The sequence below is a fragment of the Corythoichthys intestinalis genome, chromosome 18, assembly GCF_030265065.1.
Source record: "Corythoichthys intestinalis isolate RoL2023-P3 chromosome 18, ASM3026506v1, whole genome shotgun sequence".
Lineage (NCBI taxonomy): Eukaryota > Metazoa > Chordata > Actinopteri > Syngnathiformes > Syngnathidae > Corythoichthys > Corythoichthys intestinalis.
Genome location: NC_080412.1, coordinates 41,222,882 through 41,240,218, shown reverse-complemented (window position 1 = coordinate 41,240,218; position 17,337 = coordinate 41,222,882). Strand labels below are relative to the sequence as shown.

The 17,337-nt window shown below is 38.4% G+C and overlaps 1 protein-coding gene across 4 annotated transcripts in view; it reads right to left on the bottom strand.

The window, feature by feature from the left end:
• The window catches only part of gabra1 (gamma-aminobutyric acid type A receptor subunit alpha1), a 91,083-nt gene that overhangs the window by 51,823 nt on the left and 21,923 nt on the right, over window positions 1-17,337 (bottom strand). For all 4 annotated transcript variants that reach the window (XM_057820258.1, XM_057820259.1, XM_057820256.1 and 1 more), the window contains exons 4-6: window positions 15,586-15,653; window positions 9,031-9,251; window positions 4,492-4,574 (exon numbers count right to left, since the gene is read on the bottom strand). In XM_057820258.1, coding sequence (XP_057676241.1) covers window positions 4,492-4,574; window positions 9,031-9,251; window positions 15,586-15,653 — 372 coding nt within the window. The remainder of the gene's footprint in view (window positions 1-4,491; window positions 4,575-9,030; window positions 9,252-15,585; window positions 15,654-17,337) is intronic.

Sequence of the window (17,337 nt, the reverse complement as noted above, 5' to 3'; positions counted from 1 at the left end):
AAATCGTTTTCTAATTGTATTTAACGTTACAGACATAATATGTTACACTCACCCAGAGTGTTTAGTTTAGGCTTAAGGTAGGGTTATCAAATTTATCCCAATAACGGCAGTAATTTTTTAAGAAATGTATCACGTTAAAATATTTAACGCAATTAATACATGCGCTGCACGACCCACTCACGCTAGTGTTGTATCGGTCGCGAACGATTCGTTCTTTTTGAACGAATTGTTTGGGTGACCGAGACCGAACTAATCACCATCTGCACTGATTCGTTCTATGAAGTTGGTGCTTGTTCACTGCGTGGGAGGGCGTTGAGCAAGCGGCAGCGTCTTCTGACATCGCACACGACCAATCGGTCGCCAGCCTCATCGCGGGCAGGGGAGGGACCGGAAACAGAATCAGGGCGTATGTCACTCACTTCCACGTGTGGCCAATAAGCAGCCAGCGTGCAGGCAGGGGGGCAAGACTGAGTTTTGTCACTTCCCGTTCAGTGACTCGGTCCTCCGGCTCCTGACCTAGCTTGCTGCTAACTTGACTTTCCAGTAATGACTATGCGGTGAACGAATCAAAAAATGAAAGGAAAGGACTTTGTCACATATTTGTTAACGTGGAGCCTATCAAATGCAGCTAAAAAAGACAAAAACAACACACAAATCTAGCGAGCATGGTTTAGTGTACTACTTTTCTCAACAGACTCGGGACTACCTATTACGACATACTATCAAATTTACAGTAATTTAAAACACGGGTAGCTACGAGGCAAGCAAAAGCTGAGCTGCGGTCGCGTGACGGCAATGAAGGGGGCAAAGAACCGTCACTATATGGAGGCTTCATGGCAGCGATATTTACCTCATATGTGCACAGAAAAAAAGAATATATAGTATGATCACCATAATACTGATTTGCAATGAAACGGTATATACATGTCCATTTTTTCAAGTGTTTTATTTTTTTTTTCGTGTCAGGTGTTGGTTGGTTTGACAAATAATGTCAATCCGTCCATCATGTGCTACTCAAGCGCCCCAAAACAACGCACATGGACACGGGAGATGTCGCAATATGTCTACATTTTTCTTATCAGACTAATGAGAGTAGAAAGGCAATATCGTAAAGAGCAAACAATTTTCTCGTCGGCATTTGACGATCTGAGATGCGGGGACGACAGGGGAGCTGACTGGATTATTTTATTTATTAATACCAGTGCAAAAATTCAATACGATCACCATAATACTGATTTGCAATGAAACTGTATATACATGTCAATTTTTCCGAGTGTTTTATTTTTATTTTTTTCGTGTCAGAGCGTGTCGGTTGGTTTGACAAATTATGTCAATCCGTCCTGATCATGCGCTACTCAAGCGCCCCAAAACAACGCACGCGAACACGGGAGATGTGGCAATATGTCTACATTTTTCTTAACAGACTAATGAGGGTAGAAAGGCGACATCGTAAAGAGCAAGCAATCATTTCTCGTCAGCATTTGACGAGCTGAGATGCGGGGACGACAGGGGAGTTGACCGGATTATTTTATTTATTAATACCAGTGCAAAAATTCAATACGATCATCTTGATACTGATTGGCAATTAAACTGGCAAATATCAAAATGTAGTATTGTCTTTATTTCAGAGCAGCACATTCGACAACTAGCTATTTACACTTATAGTTTTAACAATAGTGACTAAAAATAATAGTGATGAGCATAAAAACAAAAATACAACAGAGCGAGATGTAAATTTGATGTGTTGGTCGTTCCATATTTAGAAATTAAACTTTCAATTTATTTTTATTTTCGTGACAGCAAGCATGCTGCGTTGGCTGGTAGCAAGCAGCATTGTAAATGTGATCAAGAACATGCTAAAGAAAGTCCGTGCGCCCCCGACCCCAACCCCCCGCTCCCCCCACAAAAGGAAAATGTTTAACCGTGTCCTCAATCGAAATGCAAGCACGAGCCATGACTAGGACAGACGACGCGGAAGTTCTCCCTCGCTTTTGCAGCAGCGGGAGGGAGACGAGGCTGTCTGTGAAAGCAGAATGATATCGCCTGTCACTCATTTCTGAAACTACGACGAGTGGTCAATGTGGAAGAGAGAGGGAGGGACCAAGCAATGTCACTTCCCGTTCAGTTATACTGCGAAGCGGTCTTTGGTGATTCGTTCGGCAACGTCACTTCCCGTTCACTAACCGAACGATTCATTTGGGCGGGGAGGGAGATGAGGGGGGCGAACGATTCGTTGAACGATTCGTTTGAACGAATCTTTTTACTGAACGATCCGGAATGGATTCGTTTACTCAAGTGAACGACAGATCCCATCACTAACTCACGCATTGTTGCGCTCAATCTGTAATGGCGCCGTTTTACCTATATAGAGAGATAAAAGGCAGTGTAAAATGAGTAGAGTGAAATTTGGCAGCCTTTGGAGTCTTTTTTTTTTTTTAATTGGCTAAAGCCTTACAATTAATCTCCCTACGATTAGAAATATCATGGGAAGCAATGTGGGGAAGCAAGGTAACATTTGATCTTTTAACACCTTATGTTATTTCCCAACGCAGAGAAGATATATCAATAGATAGCACTACGCACAGTCATGGTTCCACTTCCCATCATGCATTTGGCCATGGCTGCAGTATCATTTACTGAAAGCTCAAATACACTAGATGGCAATATTTAGTCACAATATACCAAAGTCACATTTATCCTTTAAGAATTACAAGTCTCTCTATCCGTGGATCCCTCTCACAGAAAGAATGTTAATAATGTAAATGCCATCTTGAGGATTTATTGTCATAATAAACAAATACAGTACTTATGTACTGTATGTTGAATGTATATATTTGTCCGAGTTTTATTCATTTTTTTTCTTAATGCATTGCCAAAATGTATATGATCGGGAAAAATTATCGGGAATGATTGGAATTGAGCAAAAAAAAGCAATCGGATCGGGAAATATCTGGATCGGCAGATACTCAAACTAAAACGATTGGGATCGGATCGGGAGCAAAAAAACATGATCGGAGCAACCCTAGTTATATCGCCTCACATTGAACTCTTTAAAAACACCGACTGTCTCTTTGCAAATAAGGCAGACACAGTTAATGCGTATTTTAGTGAAGAAATAGTCCAATTTCCACCTATCCTTCAAGCGTCAGCCATCGCAGTCAATTTTTTTGTTGTTGTTGATTGTCACCATCTTAGAATATTGGGACTAAAGGGTCACACGGGGTAATGTTGCTTAGAGTGCTGCCGCCTTTTAGTGGGTAAATGAGGAGCAGCATTTAGTGTGTAAGCTGGTAGCAGTACTGCTGACCAATTAAGTCTGTGTGCGGTCCAGACGTTATTGATTTTATGACAGAGGCTGCAGGCCGGATAAAATGAACTTTGGACATGTCTGCTCTACAGTGATACCTCTACTTACGAATTGGTTCTGGAAGTAGTTTTGGAACCTGAAATTTTCGTAAGTTGAGACATGTTTTCCATGTAAATGCCTTAATCCATTCCAAGCCTTCCATAAATTCAGACATAAATCATTTATAATGCATAAAAATGCATCTAAACCAGGGGTGAAGGTGGCTAGAATTTCTTGCCGGAATGCCCCGCGGTGAAGGTCGCCACGGAGCAAGAAATTTTATTTATTTATTTATGTATTTCATTTTTTTGGGGGGGGCGGGGATGAAACCTGTTAAACTACTGAAATGCAAAGAAAACTGTTTTAGCACAGTTATTACTATAACACCCACTATGACACCCATAGATGTACGATCCGTTTGACGTGGCCACCCTCTCAGTTCAAATGGACTGGATGTCTACTAGTGTTAAGCACATTTAAATTCACAGTTAAAGGATGAAAAGAGCTTGTTTTCTGTTTCATTGGTTATATTGTAGAATATCGGAAAAGGATTTCCTGACTCATGTATCGCCAGATTGTGAAATCGTTATCGTGTGCCTTGTATCGGAAATCGTATCGTATCGCCCCTACTTGTTACACAGTACATTATACACTTGACAGTTTCTGTGTAGCAATATAATTCAAAATTGTGTGTCGTTTTTCCTGTGGAAACACAAGTCACGAACATATTCCAAAAAATGGTATTACAAATAGTCCACAAACATGCTAGATAATCTCTTTGGAAAATTCAATATTTTGCTACGGGAACTCATGAAGAGATTATTTCCATTAAGCTCATTAATAAAGTAGAATTTAATTCAGTACAGTAGTGACCTGCAGCAAGGCCCATTGCAAACCCGCTTTGGATTAGCTTCAATTTGTATGCTATTAAATAGACGAATTGATTTTACCAATGGCCAATACCTTCAAAATTTTCTAATTATTGGGTTTGCATAAATATTTGTTTAATTTGCTAGTCCACTTGTGTACATCGTTAATAATAATAATGATAAAAATATTTTAGAGTGCCTTACTTTCTCCAGGAATAAAATTGACTAAATAATATGAAAATGTGTGTTGCTGTGCGGCCGCCAGAGATCACTTACAGCTGCCAAACTTGAGTGGGCAGGCATGGGCGTCCATTGGGAAGTCTTCAAGGTGCATCGGGCATTCTGCTCTCACAGTCAGCCTAAAGCCATCACACAGACATGAGCAGATGATTAAAAGAAACATGAACTCAGCGTGCGAACAGGAACATGCGGTGTTCTTTTTTGAATTTCCAGTCTATCAGAGGTAAACTGTCAAACTGCATCTTTTCCTCAGAACCACAGAAAGGTTCTTTTTTTTTCCTCCCCCTGAGCTTTTCCTTTCTGACAGCTTGCAGAAAAACAGCATGTCAGGCCACCCGTGACACACTAATCTTCCATCCGTCCCCTCATCTCCCTCATCTGTGACAGCAACACAGTCTTCTCCTCCCCCCGCCAGTAAACATGCTAAATAAATGTCTTGCAATCCTTGCCTAGCGTACCACCGGCTACAGCATATGGTATGTGTGGTGCATTTAGCTTACCAGATTTCATCTACTCCTGCTGTCCGGAATGGACATTCACAAGATTTGAAAATAGAGAAAGTACATATATAAGTATATATATATATATTTTAAATGACATTTTTCCGTCAACAATTTAGTTGAAAGTAGTATGCTGATTTGTTGTCATGGTGCAAAAGTGCGTTTATTTTCCTCTTTTTTTTTTTTTCCTTTGCAAGAAACCCCTGGTGAAAACGGTACTTCATTGTATTTCAAGTACATTCAAGATTTTACTAATATATTTAAAATGTTCTTTAACAAACTGTATTTTTTCAAAATTTTACTAAAATCATGCTTCCGTCCTTATACTTTTTACACACTTTAAAATAATTATATTACACTTGATAAAAAAAAAAAAAAAAAAATTCTAAAATACATACAAATTATGTGCAATTTCTAACATGTATTTTTTTTAAATTACGTTTTATGGAGCCCCTAAAGGGACATTGAGAGAAATAAAATAAATTTAAACAGGAGCTTAAATGCTACATAATACTCATGTTTACCAGACTGTTTCTGGTGCGCGCTACAGTCCCTCGTTTTTTGCGGTTAATGTGGACCAGAACCCACCGCGATAAGTGAAAAACCGTGATGTAGCGCCCCCCCACCCATCCCAAAAATTATAAAAAAAAAATAAATAAATGAATAAATAAAGTTTTGTTCAATCTGTTCATTCAGATCCATTATTGGAAAGAGACTTTTTATTTATTTATTTATTCATTCATTTATTTTTTTTACTTTTCCTCAAAGTATAATTTAAAAAAAAACTTGTATATGCATATAGTATATGTATGTGTACATTTTAATTCATGGTTTTTAAGCACTTTAAATGTATTAATTTTGATATTTTTCAATAAGCTACTGAATTATTTTTAAACAAGAAAAAGAGTGGACTCCCAGTCCATTAAAAAAAAAGTACCCAAAAAAATGGTCTTTATTAAATGCTTCATTGATCCATCCACTTAAATCCGCTCTAGCTGCTCAGTTATACACAGTGAGTTGCCACAGCAACTGTTTAACAAGTAAAATGATGATTGACACATGCGGCCTTTTGAAGATCGAATCTCGGGCAAGAGCAAAGCTTTAACTGTGTCAATCATCGTTTACTTTAACAAGCAACTTCAGCTCTGACAAAAAAGAGCAGGGAGTGGGAGGGAGGGAGCGAGCGGTTGACTGTGCAACCGGCTCGGGACAGCTCATCTGTATTTTAGTTTTTTTTTTTTTTTTAATGGAAAAAAAATCCGCGATGAACTTATGGTGTGAAGTTTGAAGCGCCAAGTAGCGAGGGATCACTGTACATTGTTTCTCGTGCGCACCAGAAACTGTCTGGTAAACATTAGCATTATATAGCATTTAAGCTTGTTATGCAAGTTAGCCAATGGTTGTAATTTTTTTTTTTTTTTTTGCATTTTTCGCAGTTAAAGGGGACCAACCTGCAAAAACAAAAAAAAAAAATCCATGAAGTAGAGGAGGAGCTTATTTACATGCAAAAAAAAAAAAAAAAAATTGGGGGGGTGTTCAATGTATTTATTCAGATTTATCAGCACTGGAAAGGGACACATATGCAACATTTAGTTTTTTCTGTTTTTTTACCCTCAAAGTATAATTAAAAACAAAACAAAAACACCATATATGTATATTTTTATAAATGGTTTTTAAACAATGCAAATGTAGTAATTATGACATGAATGAGATATATATAAAAGAAAACAATGATTTGTACATGTATACATGCATAAATCTAAAAATTTTTAAATAAAATAGTGATTTTTTTTTTAATTGAAAAAAAAATCTGTGATGGACTAAGAGCTGAAGATTAAAGCGCGAAGTAGTGAGGGATCACTGTATAAGCACGTTTATATTTTAGTAACAATTCATTACTAATGTACTCATTATAAAATACACTTCAATTTTACTTCTCAAGCAAATATTAGTACATATAAACTAATATGCTTAACAATGTAGTCGTTGTTGCATAAACATTATCAGTGTAGCCATTGTTGCAATTAGTTAACTTGCATAGCAAAAGTCCGCTAGCTTAAATGCTATATAATGCTAATGTTTACAAAAATCCGCTAGATTAAATGCTATATAATGCTAATGTTTACAACAACTGGCTAACCTGCACGGCAAAGTTCCGCTAGCTTAAATGCTATATAATGCTAAAGTTTACCAGATAGTTTCTAGTGCCCACAAGATTGTTTCTGGAATTCATTTAATTTCTGTCGATGTCCCTTTAGGGCAGGGGTTCCCAAACTATTCCACATCGGGCCGCTGTGGGTGCTGGATATCTTTCCAACAAATCTGGTGTTTTACAAGTGTAATCAGTTGATTGTAGTCAGGTGCTGCTTGTTTTAGCAGACACCTCATTGATTAAACGGTCTGTGTTCGATCGGTAGGGACAAAAACCAGGACCCACAGCAGTCCTTGAGGACAGATTTGGACACCCATGCTTTAGGGGCTCTGTAAAAACTAGAAGACGACAAACACATTTTGCGATGACTAAAATATGCCTAAGTCGAACAAGTGTTATCTTCCAAAAGACGAAGACGAAAATTTAAAGGGCTGCCAAGAACAACACCGATGCTTAAAGTATACAAAATATACTTTAAGTTGTGCCGCTTTAGCACAAAAAAGTACAGTAAGTACACTTCAAGTTCAACTTTTTCACAGTTGAATTACGATTAAAATGCTTTTACTAAATTATCAGTTATTCATTTTAGAGTGGCTTCAAGTAGACAAAAATGTTAAGTTTTGGTACACAATACATTTAGTTTTCACCAGGGTCATTTGCCATAAGTCCCTTCCTGTTCAAAACATGACAGACAGCGAGAACCAAAAGTGGTATTTGCCATGTGGCAAAATGGATTTTGCCATGTGGTATTTATTTATTTTTTTTGCCATGTGGCAAAATGGATTTTGCCATGCGGCATTCTTTTTTGCCATGTGGCAAAATGGATTTTGCCGTGTGGCATTTTTCTTTTGCCAAGTGGCAGTTTTTTTTGGCCATGTGGCAAAATGGATTTTGCCATGTGGAATTTTTTTGCCATGGGGCAAAATGGATTTTGCCATGTGGCATTATTTTGCCATGTGGCAAAATGGATTTGTGGCATTTATTTTTTTTTTTGCCAGTTTTTTTTTTTTGGCCATGTGGCAAAATGGATTTTGCCATGTGGCATTTTTTTGCCATGTGGCAAAATAGATTTTGCCATGTGGCATTTTTTTGCCATGTGGCAAAATGGATTTTGTCATGTGGCATTTTTTGCCATTTTGCCATGTGGCATTTTTTTTTGCCATGTGGCATTTTTTTGCCATGCAGCAAAATGGATTTATCCATGTGGCATATTTTTGCTATGTGGCAAAATGGATTTTGACATATGGCATTATTTTGCTATGTGGCAAAATGGATTTTGATATACACTGTATGGCATTATTTTGCTATGTGGCAAAATGGATTTTGCCATATGGCATTATTTTGCTATGTGGCTAAATGGATTTTGCCATATGGCATTATTTTGCCATGTGGCAACATGGGTTTTGCCGTGTGGCATTTTTTTTTTTTTTGCCAGTTGCCAGTTTTTGGTTTCTTTTTTTTTGGCCATGTGGCATGGATTTTGCCATGTGGCATTATTTTTGCCATGTGGTAAAATTGATTTGGCCACGTAGCATTATTTTTGACACGTGGCATTTCTTTTTGCCACGTGGCAAAATTGATTTTGCCATGTAGCATTTTTTTGCCATTTAGCAAAATGGATTTTGCCATGTGGCATTTTTTTCGTCACGTGGCAAAATTGATTTTGCCATGTGGCATTTTATTGCCATTTTGCCATGTGGCATTTTTTTGCCATGTGGCAAAATGGACTATGCCATGTGGCATTTTTTTTTTTTTGGCGTGTGGCAAAATCCACTTTTTGTTCTCGGCCCTGCTGAAACGGACTGAGAGTTTATCGCCGTCAATTGCGTTGAAACATAAGTAACTCCCAGTCCTCACGAAGGAAATCAACTAGCGCATTATATGTATATTTGATTACCGTGCTAGTGCATAATAGAATAATACCTCATGGTGTAGAGTAGCGTGCCTTCTTCTGTAATACGCAATAGTTTGTTGGGCATCGTCATGTTGTGGGCCACAGACTTCTTGCCATTGTGGAAGAATGTGTCTGGCGTCCAGATCTTGCTGGCCATGAGATTGTTGAGACGCAGCACAGCCATTGGACCCTTGAACTTTAACCTTTCATCCTTCCAGCTCTGTCTGAAGAACACATCAATGGTGTACTCCTACAATGAGAAAAAGTCACAGAATTGACACCGGTCCCTGTATATTTCTACTTTCACAGAGTATAAAAGAGTACAACCCCACCGCCGCCGCCACCACCACCACGTCTTTACCCTTTGACAAGCTCTCAGTTTGACTCTGACTTTCATACGGCGGCTTCGGCCTACTTTCCCTGCTGGTAGCTGTCTCTTCGTGTTAACGGCTTTAGCCAGGATGCATTGCGTGGAGGTGCATGCTTTTCTGCCTTGTAGGGTTTATGAAAGAATTACTGCCTTGTTGGAGCATATTCATTCATCTTTCATTCACCAAAAAACATCCTTTAGTTTCCCTTAATAACCGTGATATGTCCAGTTGAATGCAGCAAATGACAAATGAAGCCTTATTCAGCTTCTGGTCGTTAGCCACATTGTTCGGTTCAAAAAACTAATCACGAGAGAGCCAATTTTCAATTAAAATCAACACAAAAAGGAAGTGCCGGACGAGATTTTGAAGCAGGCTCGTGACGCTAGCTGAGAGCAGATTTTAATGGTTCCACATAAATGATCAGCAAAGTAAAGTGAGTCTGGTAAAATTACAGCGCAAGCGTGTTCCCACCTCCTCTTCCAACCACTCATCCTCAGTGAGATAATTATGAAGAATTGAGAGAGAGACTCAAGGTAATGGAAGAGGGAAACCTTGAGGAAAATTCCCTCGGATGTTTCTTCTGGCCTGCGTGTTAGCTTGTACAATTAACAGGGATCATGTCAAAAGTAATACACACAGTTGTACATGCTCAAATTGCTCATACCAGACAAGCACAAAAGAAGCATTTGGTTGAGGTTAATTGGCGTGAGCTCACGTGGGCTTGGGAATCTCAAATGGAGAATATTTTCGGTGTTTGGAATGCAGCTTCTAGTTACCATTCGCTCTCATATTAGAAGTACAGGTAGTCCCCGGGTTATGAACGAGGTCCGTTCCTACGCTGGCGACGTAATCCTGAACCTTTGTAGTACCCCTAGACATAGGCGGAGTTTGACTTTTGGGGCAGGGGGGGCGCAACATGTTGATGACCCTGAAACGTAGTGTCAGCAATAAAATTACAAGAATATTTATAATAATAAGTTGAAATTGAGCGGTTTTTTTTGTTTGTTTGTTTGTTTCCCATCATTCTTGAGGTGAATTCTAAATCAGGCTGCTGGCAGGACAGCTATACTTTTCACCAAGCTCATCATCCATTGAATATGGTACGCCCGCCGGTGTCGTGCCAATGCAGTTACCTCGGAGCCATATGGAGGTAGATTTGTGTCTTCATTATTCGATCCAAAAAAAAAAAAAAAATCTGATTCAATCAAAAAAAAGTTGCTTCAATCAAAATCAATGTTTTCAATTTAAAAAGTCACTTCAATAGAAAAAAAATTGTGTTTGAATGCAAAAATAAATTTAAAATAAAAAAAATGCATTTGAAAGCTATCTTTATTTGATTTATTTTTATTTTTTTGATTGAAGTAATGTTTTGTGTTTGGGCCACATTTTGGCTAGGACATTTGCATCACTATTAATCAAAAACTGCTTCTTACATAAAAAATATTTTCAAAAGAAAAAATCACTTCAATCAAAAAAAAAAAAACAATTTTAATCATAGAAAAAAAGTTTTTGAATGCGAAGAAATATTTGGGACTCAATTTTGCATTTGAACACTTAATTTTTCATTTTAAAAAGTTTTCTTTGATTTTAGCAATCCTTTTTGTGTTTGGGCCATATTATGGGTAGGGCATTTGTGTCTAAATCATTCAATCCCAATTATAAAAAATATTTTCAATCAATGAAAAAATTTTTAAAAATCATATATAAAAAATAAAATTGCCCTCCCCATTTTTTTTTTTTTTGAAAATGATATGCAAAGCAAATGACCGTCTAAGGTGCTAGTCACATGATCTGTTCGAAAAATAATTTTGACCCATTATAAAAATATCTTTTTTTGTTCATTTCATTCATTTTTGTTGTTTATTTTCTTGCTTTACAACTATTATATATATATATATATATATATATATATAGGAAAGTCAATTACACGCAATCAAACTTGCCCCCCTTAAACTCCGCCTATGCCCCTAAATACCTCATAAATCTCAAAATAGCTATCCAAAAACATGCATTATATGTCATTGTACTGTCCTCGCCAAGATATTGGAGTCCTTGCTAGACAGCGAGCAAAGTTCCGAAATGAGGATGTCACACGTCCATGCAGTTTGCCGAGTTTATTTAGCTGCTCACTACCTCAAAACTAGCAGAATGAAACAAATATAAAATTGAAATTAAATCAGTTTCATCTTCAATAACAGTAATTCAAATTTGCGTTTATAACTAGCTGCTGATACAACAATAACGATCTACACAAACGATTAGCAAGAATCAGTTAGCGTCCGCACATAAATAAAAATAATCACATACACTCGCCCCAAGTATTTGACCACATTTGAAAACGCACAATAAACCATACAAAAGGTGTTATATATAGGTGTTGCCTCTGTGGATGCTTCACAAGCAACAAATGTGCACGCAGGCTGTCACCTCTGTCACTCGGCTGCTCTGTGTGTGCGTGTGTGGGGTGGGCGGGTGCATCTGTACATGCTGTTCGACGCTATCTGCGCCAAAATAAAAGCATGCAGGCATTTTTTTATTTAGAGGGTGTTTCGTGGTATTTAAAGGGTTAATTCCGACTTACGCGGAAGTCCGGGTTACATCGCCAGTGCAGGAACGGAACTCCTTCGTAAACTGGGAACTACCTGTATTTTATAATATTTTTGCCTGACATAACCTGAAATTTCTTTCTTAAAGGTAATCACGGATAGAAAGACATGTAGTTCTTAAAAGATATCAGTACGGGTTATTATCATTTGGTTGACGTCACAGGGCGGTGACGTCACATGGGTACGCTGCCGTACTTCCACAGTGTCACTCTTTAACTACGTAAGGTAGTGATTTAAATACACCACAAGGTTTCAATGGCGAGTTTTAAATTAGAGGTCAAGCCAATGAGTGCGTTCTGTCCCTTGACTGACGCCGTAGTTTTCTTTTTAGTGCGGGTCCATTGTGCCTTATGTTCAATTGTATGTTGTCTTCACAACATACAAGACTCCTGATAATGGCTCCCAGCATCATAGTATCTATATTTTGACTAAATATTGCCATCCAGTGTATTTGTTGAGCTAAACAAGTTGCTAAAATGTTTAAATAGCATTTGACCAAAGTCTGAGTAAGTTTTATGTGCATTTTGCATATCTATTTTGATTCTATGCACTTTTCTTTATGTGAACATTATTTTTTAAGCGATATGAATATTATTTTTGCTGTAATTTCGCTATATGATACTTATGTTCAATTGTATGTTGTGAAGGAGTTGCCGAAGCTTATGCCAATAAACCATGCGGTGCGAGCTACGAATCTGAAGGCCTGTGTCCACTCGCTTTTCTCTGCCTCTTAGATCTCAATGTGCAAAATAAGGCATCATTACAATCTGTTGGGCAGAAAATGATAGGAATAGCCAGCAATCAAACTAAGTTTAATACATTTTTTTTGTTTTCCGTGTCGCTTATTCACTGCAAAGCAAGCTTCGGGAGCAACATATGAAAAGTTTGATAAATCTGAGATCAACAGCAGGATGATCAACAATCTGGACATCCGCTTTTACGTGACAAAAATAAGGTAAGGCAGTATTCTCTTGGTTCGGAGCCCCTTAGACGTCTTGGTAGAGGCAAACTGCATCAAAGTTTTCGTGTGCTGTGATTCACGGGCTATCAGCAAAAATAAACTGCTGTGTTTCACTGTATACCATAATCATATGGAAATCACATGACATCTCTGGATGCTAACTATCTCCATTAAAATACTGGAATAAGAAAGATCACACTATAGTTTTGAAGATCTGCAAACAGTTTTTGACATCACACTCTCCTGCTCTTGTCACTAGAGGAGGAAAGTTCTGTCACTAGCGAACTTGACACATGAATGCAACTCATCCCATCCCGTCTTTCCTGTTCATTTTGCTTTTGCTGTCCTTCTATTTAATTAACGTTCCACTCAGGTTCAAATTGGAATGGCAGAACCGATGACATGTTTATGTAGTTAGAGTGACACTATGGAAGTCCGGCAGTGTACCCATGTAACATCACCGCCCTGCGACGTCAACAACAATAGTGAACTATTAATTAAAATAATTTTACAAATTTTATTAAAACGAAAACATTAGGAGGGGTTTTAATATCAAATTATTATAACTCATACTAACATTTATCTTTTAAGAACACATGTCTTTCTATCCGTGGTACCCTTTAACAAGAGGCAATATTTTCCCATTTAATCGTATCGTAACCTGAAAATAACGTTTCTCGAGACATCGTAAATGAGGTACAGTGGGGCAAATAAGTTTTTAGCCAACCACTAATTGCAAGTTTTCCCACTTGAAAATATTAGAGACCTGTAATTGTCAACATGGGTAAACCTCAACCATGAGAGACATAATGTGGGGGAAAAAAACAGAAAATCACATTGTTTGATTTTTAAAGAATTTATTTGCAAATCATGGTGGAAAATAAGTATTTGGTCAATACCAAAAGTTCATCTCAATACTTTGTTATGCATCCTTTGTTGGCAATAACCGAGGCCAAAAGTTTTCTGTAACTCTTCACAAGCTTTTCACACACTGTTGCTGGTATTTTGGCCCATTCCTCCATGCAGATCTCCTCTAGACCAGTGATGTTTTGGGGCTGTCGTTGGGCAACACGGACTTTCAACTCCCTCCAAAGATTTTCTATGGGGTTCAGATCTAGAGACTGGCTAGGCCACTTCAGGACCTTGAAATGCTTCTTACGAAGCCACTCCTTTGTTGCCCTGGCTGTGTGTTCGGGATCATTGTCATGCTGAAAGACCCAGCTACGTCTCATCTTTAATGCCCCTGCTAATGGAAGGAGATTTTCACTCAAAATCTCTCCATACATGGCCCCATTCATTCTTTCCTTTACACAGGTCAGTCATCCAGGTCCTTTTGCAGAAAAACAGCCCCAAAGAATGATGTTTCCACCTCCATGCTTCACAGCGGGTATGGTGTTCTTCTGATGCAGTTCAGTATTCTTTCTCCTCCAAACACCAGAACCTGTGTTTCTACCAAAAAGTTCTATTTTGGTTTCATCTGACCATAACACATTCTCCCAGTCCTCTTCTGGATCATCCATATGCTCTCTAGCGAACCGCAGACGGGCCTGGACGTGTACTGGCTTCAGCAGGGGGACACGTCTGGCAGTGCAGGATTTGAGTCCCTGGCGGCACATTGTGTTACTGATAGTAGCCTATGTTACTGTGGTCCCAGCTCTCTGTAGGTCATCGACTAGGTCCCCCCGTGTGGTTCTGGGATTTTTGCTCACCGTTCTTATCATTTTGGCATCACGGGGTGAGATCTTGCATGGAGCCCTAGATCGAGGGAGGTTATCAGTGGTCTTGTATGTCTTCCATTTTCTAATAATTGCTCCCACAGTTGATTTATTTTCACGAAGCATTTTACCTATTGCAGATTCAGTCTTCCCAGCCAGGTGCAAGTCTACAATTTTGTCTCTGGTTTCCTTCGACAGCTCTTTGGTCTTGGCCATAGTGGAGTTTGGAGTGTGACTGACTGAGGTTGTGGACAGGTGTCTTTTATACCGATAATGAGTTAAAACAGGTGCCACTAATACAGGTAACGAGTGGAGCCTCGTTAGAAGAAGTTAGACCTCTTTGACAACCAGAAATCTTGCTTGTTTGTAGGTGACCAAATACTTATTTTCCACTAATTTGAGGTGTACCCATGTTGACAATTACAGGCCTCTGTAATCTTTTCAAGTAGGAGAAGTTGAAGTTGCACAATTGGTGGTTGACTGTATACTTATTTGCCCCACTGTACCACTGTAGCCTGGTTATTCTGCATATTTTTTTCTTCTAAATTCTCCAAGGGTTCATATATTCTAAATCAAATCTTAAGGATTTAGTATTAAGTGAGTAATATTATTTACATCCCTGCATTCCAGCAAATTACACATTACACAGTTGAACATTAGTGGTGGCGATCATCACATGCAGAGGGGGTGGAGTGGCATTTACTGAATGCCGAGTAGGATTAGTTACTGTAGGCAAGCAAATATATATCACACGAGCCAGTTTTATTAATAATACAGCACAGTTAGTGAAATGAATCATGGCATGAAGACATCTCTTTTAAGGCTTGGAGACCATTCCCGGGTTTACGAATGACAAAGAAAAAGATGTAGCTGGAGTGGAGAAGGGAAACTGGTGACATTTACACAGGCGATAAAAAAAAAAGAGGCTTACCATGTCATGGTCCGAAACTGGCCCGATACTAGTCACGAAAATGTCAGTCTTGACTTCAGTTACACGCTCTGTTGAAGCAGGAAATTGGCAGGGTGAGTGACTATCAGTGGCATTCATTAGCCCCTCTGACAACCTGTTAATACAAGACCACCTGGCTTGGGCCCCTGATACTTTCGACAGACAAAAACAGCACCATAAAAATGGCCCATTTTGGATGTCAATAAGCATTGCTGCTTGTATTGGCTTCAGTGTCAGCTCCATTATGTGCACAGTTCAATCTCCTCATAAATTTGCACAGTGCTGCAAATAAGCCACTCTGCTTGCATAACATTTGATGGGCTTTGCTCTGGGAATATTTTCCTCTCACCCATCCCTTTTGATTCCAAAGTCATTTTTGAGCGGTATAAACTTCATAACCATCATTTCTAAATTCTTCCCCTCTGTTATTTGGATGCCTGCTGTTTCGCACCAACACCAACCTCTGTGTCCTTCACACAGTGTTTCACACAATATAGTTCCCTTGTTTCTGGGCAATAAAGTGTACAATAAAACAGCTTTTTTTATTGCAAGTGCTTGAAACAGTCCACATCTACATGGATTGAAGATCGTGTAAAGCATATTAAAGGAGACGCAAAATAGCTATAATTTTGCTGCCTTCACATGCCCTGGGAAAGATGATCCTTACCACTTGCTAATTGGTAATTATGAGAACATCCTGTTCATGTTCTTTTGTTGTCATAGTAAAAAAAAAAAAAAAAACCCAGCATACACGGACTTCATTTGGGTTTGTAGTGTGGGCAGAACTATTTTAATACATCGAATACAACAAGAAGAGAATTCATCAAAATGCAAATGGTAAATTTTTGTTTGCAACTGAACATTTTAGGAAACATTGGTTTAAAAATATAAGTTCTATACATGATTACACTGTTATTATGGTGGCGTCAAAAAAAAAAATTGCAAATTGATGATATAGCGTCTTCATAGAGTTTATAATGATATTAACGGGTCGGATTCGACCTTCACTGCGCCACACCTTCAAGTAGGAGGTCATCCTACAATCCGCTTCAGTTATTCGCACTCAGTCGCACCGACACATGCAGTGATCCAACGCCGGATTTATGTTGAAAAAGTATGAGAGCTGTACCGCGTACAAGCAGGAAGGATTGTCTCAGGAGGGATTTGTTCGAGGATTCAAGGTATTCATTATATTTTTCGTTTTTTTTCACAAGAATTTTCAACGTAAAAAGCTCTTTGTTTTAAGGCTGCCGCCACATTGTCTAATAGACTAGCATCATTCATCGACATATTTACGTAAAATAAATGCTAACTGCACGTTTTTGTTTTTTTTTTTGCTATTTTAACCAAGAATCTAGATCGTCTTACGTCCATATGTATAAAGAATTCAGGGATTTAAGCATTTATTCACAAGAATTTTCACCGGAATAGCTCTGTTTACATATAGCGGCCGCCACACTAATGAACAGCATAGCATCGTACTTCGACATATTTACATAAAATAAATGCTCACTGCACGTTTCTTTTTTTTGCTTTTAACCAAGAATCGAGACTGTTTTACGTCCATATCTATAAAGAATTCAGTGATTTAAGCATTTATTCTCAAGAATTTTCTCTGGAAAAGCTCTGTTTACGTATGGCAGCTGCCACATTGACTGACGGACTAGCATTGTACTTAGACATATTTACGTAAAATAAATGCTAACTGCATGTTTTTTTGCTTTTAACCAAGAA